The 14,302-nt window shown below is 46.1% G+C and overlaps 1 protein-coding gene across 7 annotated transcripts in view; it reads left to right on the top strand.

The window, feature by feature from the left end:
- The window catches only part of ARFGAP3 (ARF GTPase activating protein 3), a 52,976-nt gene that overhangs the window by 26,769 nt on the left and 11,905 nt on the right, over positions 1-14,302 (top strand). For all 7 annotated transcript variants that reach the window (XM_081587823.1, XM_081587822.1, XM_081587821.1 and 4 more), the window contains 3 exons: positions 6,301-6,429; positions 7,347-7,469; positions 14,041-14,172. In XM_081587823.1, coding sequence (XP_081443949.1) covers positions 6,301-6,429; positions 7,347-7,469; positions 14,041-14,172 — 384 coding nt within the window. The remainder of the gene's footprint in view (positions 1-6,300; positions 6,430-7,346; positions 7,470-14,040; positions 14,173-14,302) is intronic.

Raw genomic sequence — 14,302 nt, 5'->3', positions numbered from 1 at the left:
AAAAGGGATAAGGTACTGATACATGCTGCAGCATGCACAAATCTTGAAAAATTTATGCTGAGAAAGACACTGGCCACAAAAGAGCACGTATTTTATGATTCCTTAGATATGGACTGTTCAAATCAGGCAAATCAAGAGACGGAAGCAGACTGGTGGTTTCCAGGGGCAAGGGCAAAGGGGAGAATGGGGTGGGACTGTGGGTGGGTGGGGTTTCTTCTGGGGTGATGAAAATGTTCTGGAATTAGATAGAGGTGATGGTGACAGCCTTGTGACTATGCTAAACTGAACTGTGCATTTTTAAAAGGTGAATTTTATGGTATGTCGATTATATCTCAGTAATGAAAACACTGTTTATAATGTGAAGCCCCATTGGACGTGGCAACTAACTTCTAATTGTACGATGGAAGGTTTTGGGTATGGTGGTATCTTCAGAGGTGCTGAGCCTGGATCTCGAAGAGGTCTCAGAGTCAGACTTGGGGGTTGTGGCAGAGAGAGGGAGGAAGGAAGAGCCTAGGAGGATGAGGAAGAGGGAATCCAGACGGTGGCTCTGGGGTCCTGCCTGGATTGGAGACATTGGAATGATGGCGTGGGGCACCCTGAAGTCAGACCAGTCGGGGGTCCTACATCATGTCTGAGGAGAGTGCCGTGAAGCAGGGGGAAAGTGCGTTTGGTCGTGATATCCAGTGCAGGAAGAACGGGGGAAAAACTGGAAGCCAGGAGGCCAGACTAGAGACTTGTTTTAAGTAGCTCCTTAAGGTTCTTGAGAGGATTTCATTGTGGTGAGAACAGAAGGGACCCACGGCTGTGTGGAAGGGACCGGTGACTGGGCATAGGGTCAGGGTCATAAGGAGAGAAGAGAGGAGAGGCAGCTTGGATTCCTGTTTTGCACACGTGTGTATTTTACTTACATGGTGTTTTCTCTTGTTGTCATGTCATGTGTGTGTGTGTTAGTCACTCAGTCGTGTCTGAGTCCTTGTGACCCCATGGACTGTAGCCACCAGGCTCCTCTGTCCTTAGGGATTCTCCAGCCAAGAACGCTGGAGTGGGTTGCCATGCCCTTCTCCAGGGGATCTTCCCAACCCAGGGAGTGAACCTGGGTCTCCCGCATTGCAGGCAGATTCTTTATGATCTGAGCCACCAGGGAAGCCCCTATTTCTTTTAGCGTGGCTTCATTACTACAGGAGGAGAAGGCAATGGCACCCCACTCCAGTACTCTTGCCTGGAAAATCCCATGGACGGAGGAGCCTGGTAGGCCACAGTCCATGGGGTCGCTAGGAGTCGGACATGACTGAGCGACTTCACTTTCACTTTTTCCTTTCATGCACTGGAGAAGGAAATGGCAACCCACTCCAGTATTCTTGCCTGGAGAATCCCAGGGACGGGGGAGCCTGGTGGGCTGCCGTCTATGGAGTCGCACAGAGTCGGACACGACTGAAGCAACTTAGCAGCAGCAGCAGCAGCAGCATTTCTACAGGCTGTATAATGAAGAAAATACTGCTACTTACTTTACAAGGTTGTTAGGGGATTCATTTAGTTAATGCTCATTAGAGTGCATCAGGCAGTGCCTGGCGCATAGTAGGTGCTCAATCAGCGTAGTTTCTTGCTATTCACGTTCACAGTTTCCTCGGTGGACTTCCTCTGATAAGCCTGGATCATTTGAAATGGGTAGCTACTCCTCATTGTCATTTAACTCACAGCACCTAGGGGGCAGCACTAAACTGTATTTAGGTTAAATGTGATTTGAGATGTCAAAGGGGCGTCCCTGGTGGCTCAGATGGTAAAGAATCTGCCTGCCATGTGTGAGACCTGGGTTCAATCTCTGGGTTGGGAAGATCCACTGGAGAAGGGCATGGCAACCCATTCTTGCCTGGAGAATCCCCCTAGCGGGCTACAGTCCATGGGGTCGCAAAGAGTCGGACAGAACCAAGCAACTAAGCTCACAGCACACAAAGGTGGCTCAGTAGTAAAGAATCTGCCTGCCAAAGTAGGAGGCACAGGAGACTCGGGTTTGATCGCTGGGTCAAGAAGATCCCCTGGAGAAGAAAATGGCAACCCACTCCAGTATTCTTGCCTGGAAAATTCCATGGTCAGAGGAGCCTCGTGGGCTACAGTCCATGGGGTCACAAGGACTCAGACACGACAGTTTGTTGTGATCCACACAGCCAAAGGCTTTAGCATAGTCAATGAGGCAGAAGTAGATGTTTTTCTGGAATTCTCTTGCTTTTTCTATGATCCAGTGGATGTTGGCAATTTGCTCTCTGGTTCCTCTGCCTTTTCTAAATCCATCTTGAACATCTGGAAGTTCTCGGTTCACATAATGTTGAAGCCTGGCTTGGAGAATTTTGAGCATTACTTCGCTAGCATGTGATATGAGTGCAATTGTGTGGTAGTTTGAACATTCTTTGTCATTGCCTTTCTTTGGGATTGGAATGAAAACTAACCTTTTCCAGTCCTGTGGCCTCTGCTGGAGTTTTCCAAATTTGCTAGCATATTGAGTGCTCTGTATAAGAGTCACTCTGAGTTGAGACAGACTTCCCTTTGATGTCTCTGACTTAGCTAGATTTCTTGACACTGAGAAAGGGGGAAGGTTAAATCTGAGTGTGTTTGGGAGTAGACTCAGTGCAGATCGCTCGTGCATGAGGTTTTCCCAGAGAACCAATAAAATCCTCGCCTGATCAGAACAGGAGACGGGGAATCAGAAAGCAGCAGTTCCCCTCCCTGCAGGTCAGGGGGACAGAGACTAATGCGTTAATATTAGAGACAGCACCAGCCTTAATCAGGACTGCTCGATACAGCATAAATGTGAAGATACAGATTGTGGGTGTTTATGAACTGGACTTGGGAACCCAATAAATCCCTTTGTTCAGAACAGCTGCACCCCAGGCCCTGACCACCGCCCTGCTACTCAGATGCATCACAGCTCAATTTCACCAAACCAGTGCTGTGCCAGCTGTGAGGAAGTACCCAGGCTTTGTTTATTTATTTACTGTTTAATATTTACTTATTTATTTATGGCTTCCCTGGTGACTCAGTGGTAAAGAATCCGCCTGCTATGCAGGAGATGCAGGTTCGATCCCTGGGTCTGGAAGATCCCCCAGAGAAGGAAATGGCAACCCACTCCAGTATTCTTGCCTGGAGAATCCCATGGACAGAGGAGCCTGGAGGGCTACAGTGCATGGGGTCGCAAAACAGTTGGACACAACTTAGTGGCTAAACAACAGTGTATTTATTTGGCTGCACTGGGTCCTAGCTGTGGCATGTGAGATCTTAGTTCCTCAACCAGAGATTGAACCCAGGCCCCCTGCATTAGGATGCAGAGTCTCAGCCCCTGGACCACCAGGGAAGTCCCCAAGAGTGCCCACACTTTATGTTAGTCTTCTGCAACTGCATTTTTTAAATGGCTGTACATGAAGTTAGTTCAACCAGCTGTCAGGAGCGGTATTGATTCTTGTGTGTTCTGAGGGTGAAACTAAACTATCCGTGCAGCAGCCTCATCCTTACTGGGCGTTTCGTCCTCAGAGATGTCTGTGCACATAGCTGGTAGGAGAGCAAGAGGAGGCGGAGATGATGCTGGAGCTGCTCCTGGGCTTTCCCTGAGTCCTGAGTACGTGGTCAGCCCTCCTCTAAGCCGGCCCTGGAAGGGCTCCTGCAGGTCTGAGAAGCGTGGAGCCCCAGCTTCTTTATTCTATTAGTGCTTCCAGGGCCTGCATGTTAAAGTGCACCCTTTTAATGAGCAATAGAGCCAATTCCACGGCAGGAACCCCAAAAGGGAAAACTTCCCCATCTCATACTCTCTTGAAATTCTTCATCCCCATCCATTCATCTCCTGAAGACTCTGTTATCACAGTTGTAGCTTTTTGTGGTTTTAAACAGATCTACTGTTTTCCCCAAAAAATTATACTTGAAAGAAGACTGTTTCTTTTCCTCCTTCAAGCACAGTTTTGAGGGGGGGGACAGTAGATGTATTACCATTACCTGATCTGAAGGAATAATAGTAAAGAAAACAAATGGCCACATTGAAACAAAACAGAGGGCCTTTCCTGGTGGCCCAGCAGTGAAGACTCCAAGTTGCCGGTGAAGGGGGCCTGAGTTGGATCCTGGTCGGTGAACTGGATCCCGCATGCTGCAACTAAGAATTCACATGTCGCAGCTGCGGATCCTGTGCACTGCTACTAAGACCTGGCACCACCAAATTAAATATATATAAAGAATGAAGGCATCCATTTCTTTAATACCAGGTTGTGTTAAACTCCAGGTATACAAGGCAATGTTCTTGCTGTAAAGAAAGGCCTAGTGGGAGAAGCATATATATAAGCAACAACAAAAAGCAGAACAGAAATCCTGCTTGACTCATTAAGAAGGGAAACAGCAAAAGCAAGATTATTTTCTCCTAGTAAGAAATTCTGTTGTCACTTCCTTTCACTACAGAGAAATGTATTTATATTATTAGGGAGTTTATATAGTACCTTACTCGTGAGGAATTTGTGACATTTTATATAATTTTATAAAATGGACAATATCTTAGAAATCCTGATAATGTAGGTATATCATTTTTCAAGTCCCTGAAATTTTGTTGCTATTTACTAATATGATAGTATACTCTTGTTAATATAGGCCTGGTTTTCTCTTGTAAGAAATTAAGTATCTATAGCATTTTTGGAAAAGTAAGAGTAAGGGACAGAGTTTTATCCATCTCCCCTCCACCCCCTCACTGGGTGCATTATTTGTTGCAAATGTTTGATAGATCAGTGATGAGTATCTGACTGGTGGTGCAGAGGAAACTGTTGACTGAGGAATGGCGGCTACATTTTGAATGCTCTCAGAGCCTCGTTCCATAAAGAGACCTTATGGGGAACTTCCCTAGTGGTCCAGTGGCTGAGACTCCGTGCTCTCAATGCTAGGCAGCCTGGGTTCGATCCCTGGTCAGGGAACTAGATCCCACATGCCACAACTAAAGATCCTGTGTGCCACAACTAAGACCTGTTGCAGCCAAATAAATATTTTTTAAAAAAGAGAGAGAGACCCTATGGGAAATTTTCTTGTAAAAAGAATCCTTTTGCAATGCAGTTGCCGCTGCTACTGCTGCTAAGTCGCTTCAGTCGTGTCCGACTCTGTGCGACCCCATAGATGGCAGCCCACCAGGCTTCCCCGTCCCTGGGATTCTCCAGGCAAGAATACTGGAGTGGGTTGCCATTTCCTTCTCCAATGCTTGAAAGTGAAAAGTGAAAATAAAGTCGCTCAGTTGTGTCCAACTCCTAGCGACCCCATGGACTGCAGCCCACGAGGCTCCTCCGTCCATGGGATTTCCCAGGCAAGAGTACTGGAGTGGGTTGCCATTGCCTTCTCCGTGCAATGCAGTAACCCCTTCTTAATTTATCTGTTAAGTCAAATATATTTATATATATGAAAAGTGCAAGTGTTAGTCACTCAGTCATGTCCGACTCTTTGCAACCCCATGGACTGTAGCCTACCAGGCTCCTCTGTCCATGGAATTCTCCAGGCAAGAATATTGGAGTCATTCCCTATATATTTGGACTTCTCTGGTAGCTCGGCCAGTAAAGCATCCGCCTGCAATTCGGGAGACTTGGGTTTGATCCCTGGGTCGGAAAGATCCCCTGGAGAAGGGATGGGCTACCCACTCCAGTATTCTTGAGCTTCCCTGGTGATTCAGATGGTAAAAAATCTTCCTGCAGTGCTGGAGACCTGGGTTTGATCCCTGGGTTGGGAAGATCTCCTGGAGGAGGGCATGGCAACCCACTCCAGTATTCTTGCCTGGAGAATCCCATGGACAGAGGAGTCTGGTGGGCTACAGTGCATGGACTTAGAAAGAATCGGACTTGACTGAGTGACTAAGTCCAACACAATACATGCGCGTGCACACACACACACACACACACACACACACATAATCTTAAAGCAGAACAAGCCAGTGAGACTAATTTCATACTTTTGTTACATAATGTGGAAGTATAGTTAAAAAAAAAGAAAAATCTGCATTTTACTATGAAGTAATTTAAGTATATATTATGTTGTGACATATTATGATACAGTAAGTAATATAAGCTAGAACAGTAATTAGATTCAGCAGCAACCAAAAATTAGCTGTGAACTCATGCACCTTGTCTTGAGCATCTACTCAAAAGAGATCTTTACCCAAAAAATGCCAGCTTGCCTTTATAATCATTAATCATGGAAAGCTGTAGGAAGCTAAAAGTATGTGACATGTTTAACATTCTTGGTGTTTTAACTTAAGAGCACAGAACTAGCGCTAAGTTAAGGAGCATTCGGTTTTTCTGGCAGTGTTTCATCATTACGATTAGCCTATAAAGATCTTGAAATTCAGATGAAGAAAGATGAAAAGATGAACATGAGTGGCAAGAAAAAGGCAGAATCAGAGAGACTTGGCATGGGATTCGGAAATAGCAGAAGGTAAGACCCTGCTTTCTTGGATTTTGGAATTTAAGCTAGTTTGCTAACCACGCGTGGATTTTCCTTGTTAATTTCCACTTCAGAAACGTTTTCTCCTTGTTCCCTTCCTTCAGTTGTTGTGCTCCAGTACAGTCGGCCCTCAGGGCTCTTCATCTAGGGCTTCTGCCTTTGCAGATTCAACCAACCAGGGATTTGAGTATATTGGGATAGGGAGAATTCCAGAAAGTTCCAGAAAGCAAAACAAATTTTTCTGTGCGTACCATACTTAAGGACAACGATTTACATAGTATTTACATTGTATTGACAATTATTGATATAGCATTTCCGAGGGATCAGCAAAGAGACACCACTTAGCAACTAAACAACAACAGATGTGGCACTTACATTGAATTTGGTGTTATTAGTAACTAGAAATGATTTAAAATACAAAGGAATAATAAGGATTTTTGGGGGGCGAAGTAGAGAAGGATAGTTTCCTTACTTTGCCAAGCAAAGGAGGACACGTCGGGCCTCTGCCTTGAAAAATTATGTGTCCCTGAGGATGGTTTCTGTTTACTGGGGTCATGGGACAAGTCCCCCTCAGATACCAAGGGACAGCTGTGTTTACTACAGCACAAAAAAAATTACAAATTTGATTATTAGATAAAATGAAATAGGTCTGATTGTCATTAAATGGATGCCATAAACATAACTTTCATATGTCACTGTGTTTTGTATAATTAGTTACAGTCCCCACTAAGGTCCAATATTTTTTAGTGCTTGTACCATAAAAATATTTTCTTATTGTTCATGTTTTTAATCCCTCAAATAAAGTATATTTTTGTTGAGAGTATAAATTAAAGGCATTCTTTGGTGAACACAAGTATCTTCATGAACTAATATTATTTTTTTTCCATGTTATTCTCTATTTTCTCAAGTGGTATTTCACATTCAGTGACTTCAGACATGCAGACCATTGAACAGGAAACACCAATCACAGCAAAACCAAGAAAAAAGTATGGTGATGACAGTGATGACTCATATTTTACATCCAGCTCCAGGTAATCTGTTAAAAATCATCCTGAAAGTATTGTTTTGAAAAGCATGTGATCGATACAGACTTACTAGGTTTTTTTTTTTACATTAGGAACAAATTCAAATAAGTTTGCTTCATTGTTTTTAAAAGCTTCGGCTGGAGTCAAAGATGCCCTTTGGAGAAAAATTGGGGTACCCTACTTTAGTGGATGATATTTGCTAACTTTGAAATATTTGAAAATAAAATCAGCAGCCAGGAATTAAAATCAGAGGTGGGAAAGTTGTATTTATCTAAAATGTGAAATTGGAGAAATACGCAAAACCCGAAAGATATATGTTAAGTCGTTTAGTCTTATTCCAACAGTTGGAATATTTCCCAGCTGCGCCTTCAGCAGATTCTTTTGTTTTCATGCCACCGGCTTCTGGAGCCCCAGGTGGCAGGATGCAGACTTTTAAATGAATGCTCTTTGTGTGTGTTTACGTATGAATGAAAACCACCGTTGCTGTCTGAGGGGCTCCCAGGATAAAGCCCCATCCTTCAGCCCTCACCCCCTCCCCCCCCCCCGCCCCCGACAAGGGCAGGCTCCCTAACTCCAGGGTGAAGCCGACCCTGGAGAGGCCGTGGTTCAGGTTCAAGCCGCCCGCAGAGACCGAGAACAAGTTTAACTTGAATTGACGCCCTCTGTGCGGTTCCTCCAAGAATCTGGTCAGCACCGGGAGGGGGAGGCCTGCTGAACAGCCACCAAGTAACCCTGGGATGCCAGAAGTGGGCACCAGCTGGCCCTGCCACGTAATGACCGTGTGACCTTGGCTGACCTGTCCGACCTCCCTGTGCCACAGCCTCTCACCTGTAGGCTGGGGACACCAGCAGTGTCAACCTCTCAGGGCGGTGTGAGGATTTAATGAGTGAATGCCCACAGGGCATTGTGGATAGTGCTGTAACTATTATTCATGTCATGTTTAGCTCTTATTATTATATAGAAACAGTTCAAGAGACACGTGACTCAGTCTGAATGTTTAATTACTATTGTTATACTTAAATTAACCATGTGGAGGGCCACCTTCAGGTTTGGGTTTTGGGAAGATCGACCGTGTGCCCGTCAGTATGGGCAGTCCTTAGAGGAGACACCCTCACTCACATCTCAGAGGGCATCACTGTCATCTGGCAATTACACAGGCTTAGAAGCAGTTCCACATGCATAACAGATAGAAATGTGTGTTAACTAATTAGGCTCTAATTCTGAAATTCTGTATTCTCTTATCAAAGTTCACAGGTAAAGAATTGTAATACAGAGAACTATCTTTAAATCATTCACCTAGCATCACTTCAAATCACTTCAAGTCCAGATTTTTACCAGAAAAAAAGTAGTTTAGAGGTGTTCCCCATCAGTGCTTTCAGAGACAGGGTGGTTTTATGTTTGTCTCTCAGGCTTCCCTGATAGCTCAGTTGGTGAAGAATCCACCTGCAATGCAAGAGACCGCCCCAACCCGGTTCAATTCCTGGATTGGGAAGATCCCCTGGAGTAAGTGCCGGAGTCCCGCTCCAGCTGGTCCAGGTGTCCCCAAGGGATGAACAGCATCGGCGAAAGGAAAAGAAAGGAGACAGAGAGTTTTTTGATGGCCCAAGGACCATAATCTTTATTGCTTTAGTCTCTATTTATATAGCACATGTTCTTCTACGTAATGATTCTTACAATATTTTTCCATTCAGATCAACATCCCCTGATTCTAAGATGTGTTAAAAGTTGTTTTCTTAGTCTATTGTCACATTTTGGTTACATGTTTACCCCGAAACCTATTTTTATTTTACTAGAACACAGTCTATGAATCATATCATTCCAGCTACTTTTTCTGTACAGCCTGCTACTACAGCGAGTACAGCGTCTTGCCCCAGTGAGTAAGTACTATAGCGGTGGCTAAGGATAAAAGTTTCTCATAGTATAGCCATTGTCAGCGGTGGCTTGTTGACCATCTACCCACATAATACAAGACTATTTCTGGCAGGGGCAAGTCTTTTGCAGTTTACCTAGAAACTAGTTACAATACAATTTATATATTTCTTTTCCGTTTATGCTTAGATTCTGAGGGGAAAAGGCAATTGGCTTAGTTTCTGTAATTTTCTCTGATACATGACCCAAGTTTTCCAGTCATCAATAACAATCTCCTCATGAGGCCAGGTCACAATAGGCTTAGGGCTTGTTTTCCAAATGATCATGGCCTTATTCCCTGGCTGAGTGTTAGGGACCCACCAGCCAGGGGCCTCAGTAGGTTTAATCATTTTTGGAATGTTTCTCTGGGGCAAGGGATCATTTTTCTTTTTCCTGGACTCTCATGACCTCATCGTGGAAGCCCCTACAACTCCAGCCATCAAAGAATGAAACAGAGTTAGCCACAACAGAAGCATGGAAACAGGAAGGAGGGAAGGTTCCGATCCTGGAGAGAAACCGCTTTGCAGTTTCTTCTTGAGTGGTGCCGTGACTTTGTCATCCGGCAGTAGTTCCAGGACGGCTCCCAACAGAGTAGGGATAGGCTACCCACTCCTATATTCTTGGGCTTCCCTTGTGGCTCAGCTGGTAAAGAATCTGCCTGCAATGTGGGAGACCTGGGTTCAATCCCTGGGTTGGGAAGATCCCCTGGAGAAGGGAAGGGCTACCCCTCCAGTATCCTGGCCTGGAGAATTCCATGGACTGTATAGTCCATGGGGTTACAAAGAGTTGGACACGGACTGAGCAACTTTCACTTTCACTTTTCCCGTGAGTAACCTGTGTTTCAGGTTAATTGGAGGTAACTCCCAAATCATGCCTTTTAAAAATAATTAATTAATTATTTTGGCAGTGCCAGGTCTTAGTTGCAGCATGCAGGATCTTTTGTGGCATACAGGATCTAGTTCCCTGAGCAGGGATCGAACCCAGGCCCCCTGCATTGGAATTGCTGAGTCTTACCCATTGGACTGCCAGGGAAATCCCCCAAATCATGCCTTTTAAATAAATACATTTTCTACAGGATAGAATTAAATCTCTAACTTGATTTGAAGGCTGCCTACGTGTCAGGTCACTTCAGATGAGGGAGTACGTCTCTGTCAGGGAAACTCCTGGTGGTGCAGGGTCTACGCTCACCCGCCTTTCTTCTCCACAAAAGCCTGTTTGATTCTTTTGCCGCTCATTACAGCTCCTGCAGAGAGCGTAGGGTTTCCACCTCCATCAGTGGTGCGGAGTTGGAAGGAGAGGCGGCTGCGACTAAGGATGCCCCCCAGGAGGCTGTTGGGGAGCCTGGCCCACCCCAGGCCACTGCAGGGCTCCTTCCTGGGGGCCTCCGTCCGCCCGTCAGGAGTTTCGGGAATCCCATCGGCCTCCCTCTCCGAAAGCTTAGTCCAAAGAGTCAGCCCAAAAGGCCTCCGTTGCTATGGAACAATTATTTATGGTTTGAAACCAGGGAGCAGATGGTGTTTCCATATTGACCGCACTGGCTGGATTCCTGCCAGAGACCTCGCTGTGTTGTTTGTCTTCATCTGCAGCTTGTCTGATGGGAACGTCAATGCTGGTCCTCCTTGGTCGTAACCACTGCAGGTAGAACAATCCTTACTTTGGAGATGAAGTCGGGTAAACATGGCCTCTGGGAAAGCAGGCATTTCCATGAAGAGCTCTCACTGCTTCCAAATTATTCATTACCCCATTAGAACTTGAATACTATTGAATTATGAAAGAGTGCTGTTTCTATTAAAAGTGAGACCAGCCGTATCTTGGGGCTTTTTTTTTTTCTTTTGAGTTCCATTATTTCCAGGATATAAACAATGTAATTACATATTGAGTACAAAATAATGAAACTAGAACAATTCGTTCAGCCTTACAAAGCCAGTGTGGCCTTCAGTGGAACAGACAGCTGTCTACAGCTGTAAATCCTAAATTGAGTAAGGATCCAACAAACATCTCCTGCATCAGCAGGTTCTTTACCACTAGTGCCACCAGGGAAGCCTATGTTCTCAGGTTGAGTGAAACCAGAGTGAGAGGGAGAAAACGTAAGTGAAAAGCATTAAGAATTGGGATCTAGAAATCAAAACATTAGAAAATCAATAAAAGCAATTCCCTGGCGATCCAGTGGTTAGGACTCGGCGCTTTCACTGCCGTGGCCCTGGGTTCAGTCCTTGGCTGGGGAACTAAGATCCCATAAGTCATGTGGCCCAAAAAAAAAAGTGAATAAGGCCTTGGGGATCCGGGGGGACTTGTGTTTCTGAGGAAGGGCAGGTGCTTCACAGCCATCAGTGGGTTCTGTCACCCCGTCCTCTACCAGCAAGTCGCTACCTGCTTCCCACACTGTGTGCACTGGGTCAGAGCTCAGGGAGCCTCGCTGGTGAACCGTGGGAAGAGCCCCCACCGCCCCCTCTGCAGCTTGGAGAACATGGTAGAGAACGTGGTCTAGTGGCTGATCCGCAGGACACTAGCAGAATGGCTTTCTCTCTCCTTCTGATTCTTGAATTATCCGGCCATTAAAAAAAAGAAATCTGATGCCCCTACATCCCAGGATAAGCACTTTGGCTTATATGGATGAAGAATATTTCCTTAGAGTAACACTGAATTCAAAAAACCCTGAGTCCCAGTACCTAAGACTTGTGAAGGGCCTGGAAGTTCTACCCATCGCCATTCAGTGCTCACCCCCAACCCTAAGCCCAGAGCTTCCGGGGGACCATGCAGCCCCTCAGCATTCCTTGCCCTTCGGTCCCAGGGCAGCTCCCCGAGAAACACTGCCTTGGGCTTCCACGTTGTCGCCTTGGGTTTCTGAGCTCAAGCCAGCCCCATCCGGGCGGGGACTGAGTGTGTCTCCTCCCTCAGCCAGGGCCTGGCCCCTCACAGATGCTTATTAAGTAGTTTTAAATTCCTCATTGGATCGGTCTTCATTCTTTCACTGGGACCCTCACAAATATGTCCTCGAACATTTGGAGGGAACTTTCCAGGTGAGGAGGGCTTGGTTGTTTCTCTTCCTCCGAGCAGAGCCTGCTCAGTTTCTAGCTGAAATCCAGATAGCTTTGAACACAGCAGGTTTTCCTTCCTAGAGAGAGAAGGCTGGTGTAACAAGATTTGTTGTTAATGACCTCCTTGCCAGAGAATGCGGAAACTATGTTTGGAAATTCTGCTTTTTTTCTGTCACTCATATAAGGCCACGCCATCTGCTTCTTTTGTTTTTTTGTTTGTACGTTCATTTCCTGCAAGAAAAAAGAGAGTACATTCAGTTTTATTCCACCACCACCCCTCCCATCTTAGCTCCTCTCTGAATGACTCCTTATGCCCTTGGAGTGTGGCCCTCACTTGTCTCCTGCGTGCTTCTGTTCTTACCCTCCAGAAACATCTTGGCAACATCTCTAAAGTCTCTGCATCCTCCTTCATCCTCCTTCCTTTCCTGACACCTAAGCATTGGAATCTGAGTCTCTCTTCTGAACTTTCTAAACTGCCTTTATAAGGAGTGCGGGTCTGGCTGGGTGTTTTTTCCATCCTAAGACGAATTCTGAGATGGCCCAGTCACTTCTGAGTACATCTCTGGCACATCCACCTCACCAATCTATTTCTGTCCTGTCCCAGGCAAAGCCTGCTGCTCTCCGTCAAAGATTTTTCTCCCCCGACACAGGACCTGAAGCTGCTGTTGAGTTTTGCTCTCTGAGCCACTCCCTGCTCAATGATGATCAGCTAACGAAAGTATAAATGGACCCAGCAGGCCAGCATCTCCCCTGAGATGCTTACAGACCAAGCCCACTTCTGGCTCCAGTCTGAAAGCATCTACAGGATGGTCCAGTGATCAACCATTGTAGCTCTCCACCTGACTCCAGGAGGAAGCCACTTAGCATCACATGCACGAAGTGGCGGTTTCTGTTAGGAGTGATCTCTTATCCGGGGCTAACATGGCAGGGTTACCAACAAGGAACTCCTAGAATGGGGTCAGTTCTCCAGGCCTTAAAGCATTCATGGTGGTTTAGTCGCTAAGTCGTATCTGACTCTTTGCAACCCCATGGACTGTAGCCCTCCAGGCTCCTCTTTCCATGGGATTTTCCAGGCAAGAATATTGGAGCGGGGCACTGTTTCCTTCTCCAGGGGATCTTCTCCACCCAGGGATCGAACCTGGGTCTCCTGCATTGCAGGCAGATTCTTTACCGACTGAACCACCTGGGAAGCCCTCCTGAAGTGTCATTCATGACCAGCCTATAGTCGGGTAACCCTCAAGGGTGTCCTGTGCTATTGGGATGTGCCGCAGTGATAAATACTCCCCCCAGACCTTAAGGGCTTAGCGCAATGATGGTTTATTTCTTTGTTCACTAAAGTCAGCTAAGGATATAGATATCTGTCCTTCTGGTGGCACCTTGATTGTCCAGGTGGATGGTGGTGTCACCTGCCTGAAGCTACAGCACCTGGAAAACACGACCCCTTCCACTCTGGAGGGGAGAGAGGACTGGACACCGGAAAGGCCTTGGGAGTGATTCACCTCGTGTCTGCTCCTGTTGCACACGGGCGCCCCCAGCTTCAAGGGGGCTGGGAAGTGCAGTCCCCACGTACCCGATGTGAGTGGACATCAGGAAGGTCCTCCAAAGTCTCTCTTCTGCTCTCTCCCGTACAGGTTCTTTGATGAGCCCATGGAGTTAAGGAGCAGTTCTTTCTCTAGCTGGGATGACAGTTCAGATTCCTATTGGAAGAAAGAGACCGTCAAAGACACTGACCCAATTCCAAAAAACACAAGCTATACGGACAGGTATGGACCCCAGAGGGGTGGGGCTATAAACAGTGACTCCACGCGTCTCCAGGGAAATTCTCTAACCCTAGTAAATGAATGTGTTGTACTATTTCAAGAATATTCGTTGTTTCCTGGTCTGTCTTCTGAA

Source organism: Giraffa tippelskirchi, chromosome 4, assembly GCF_054371585.1.
Source record: "Giraffa tippelskirchi isolate mGirTip1 chromosome 4, T2T-mGirTip1v1.2.pri, whole genome shotgun sequence".
Lineage (NCBI taxonomy): Eukaryota > Metazoa > Chordata > Mammalia > Artiodactyla > Giraffidae > Giraffa > Giraffa tippelskirchi.
Note: the sequence above shows the minus strand (reverse complement) of the source record. Positions and strands in the feature narration are given on the sequence as shown.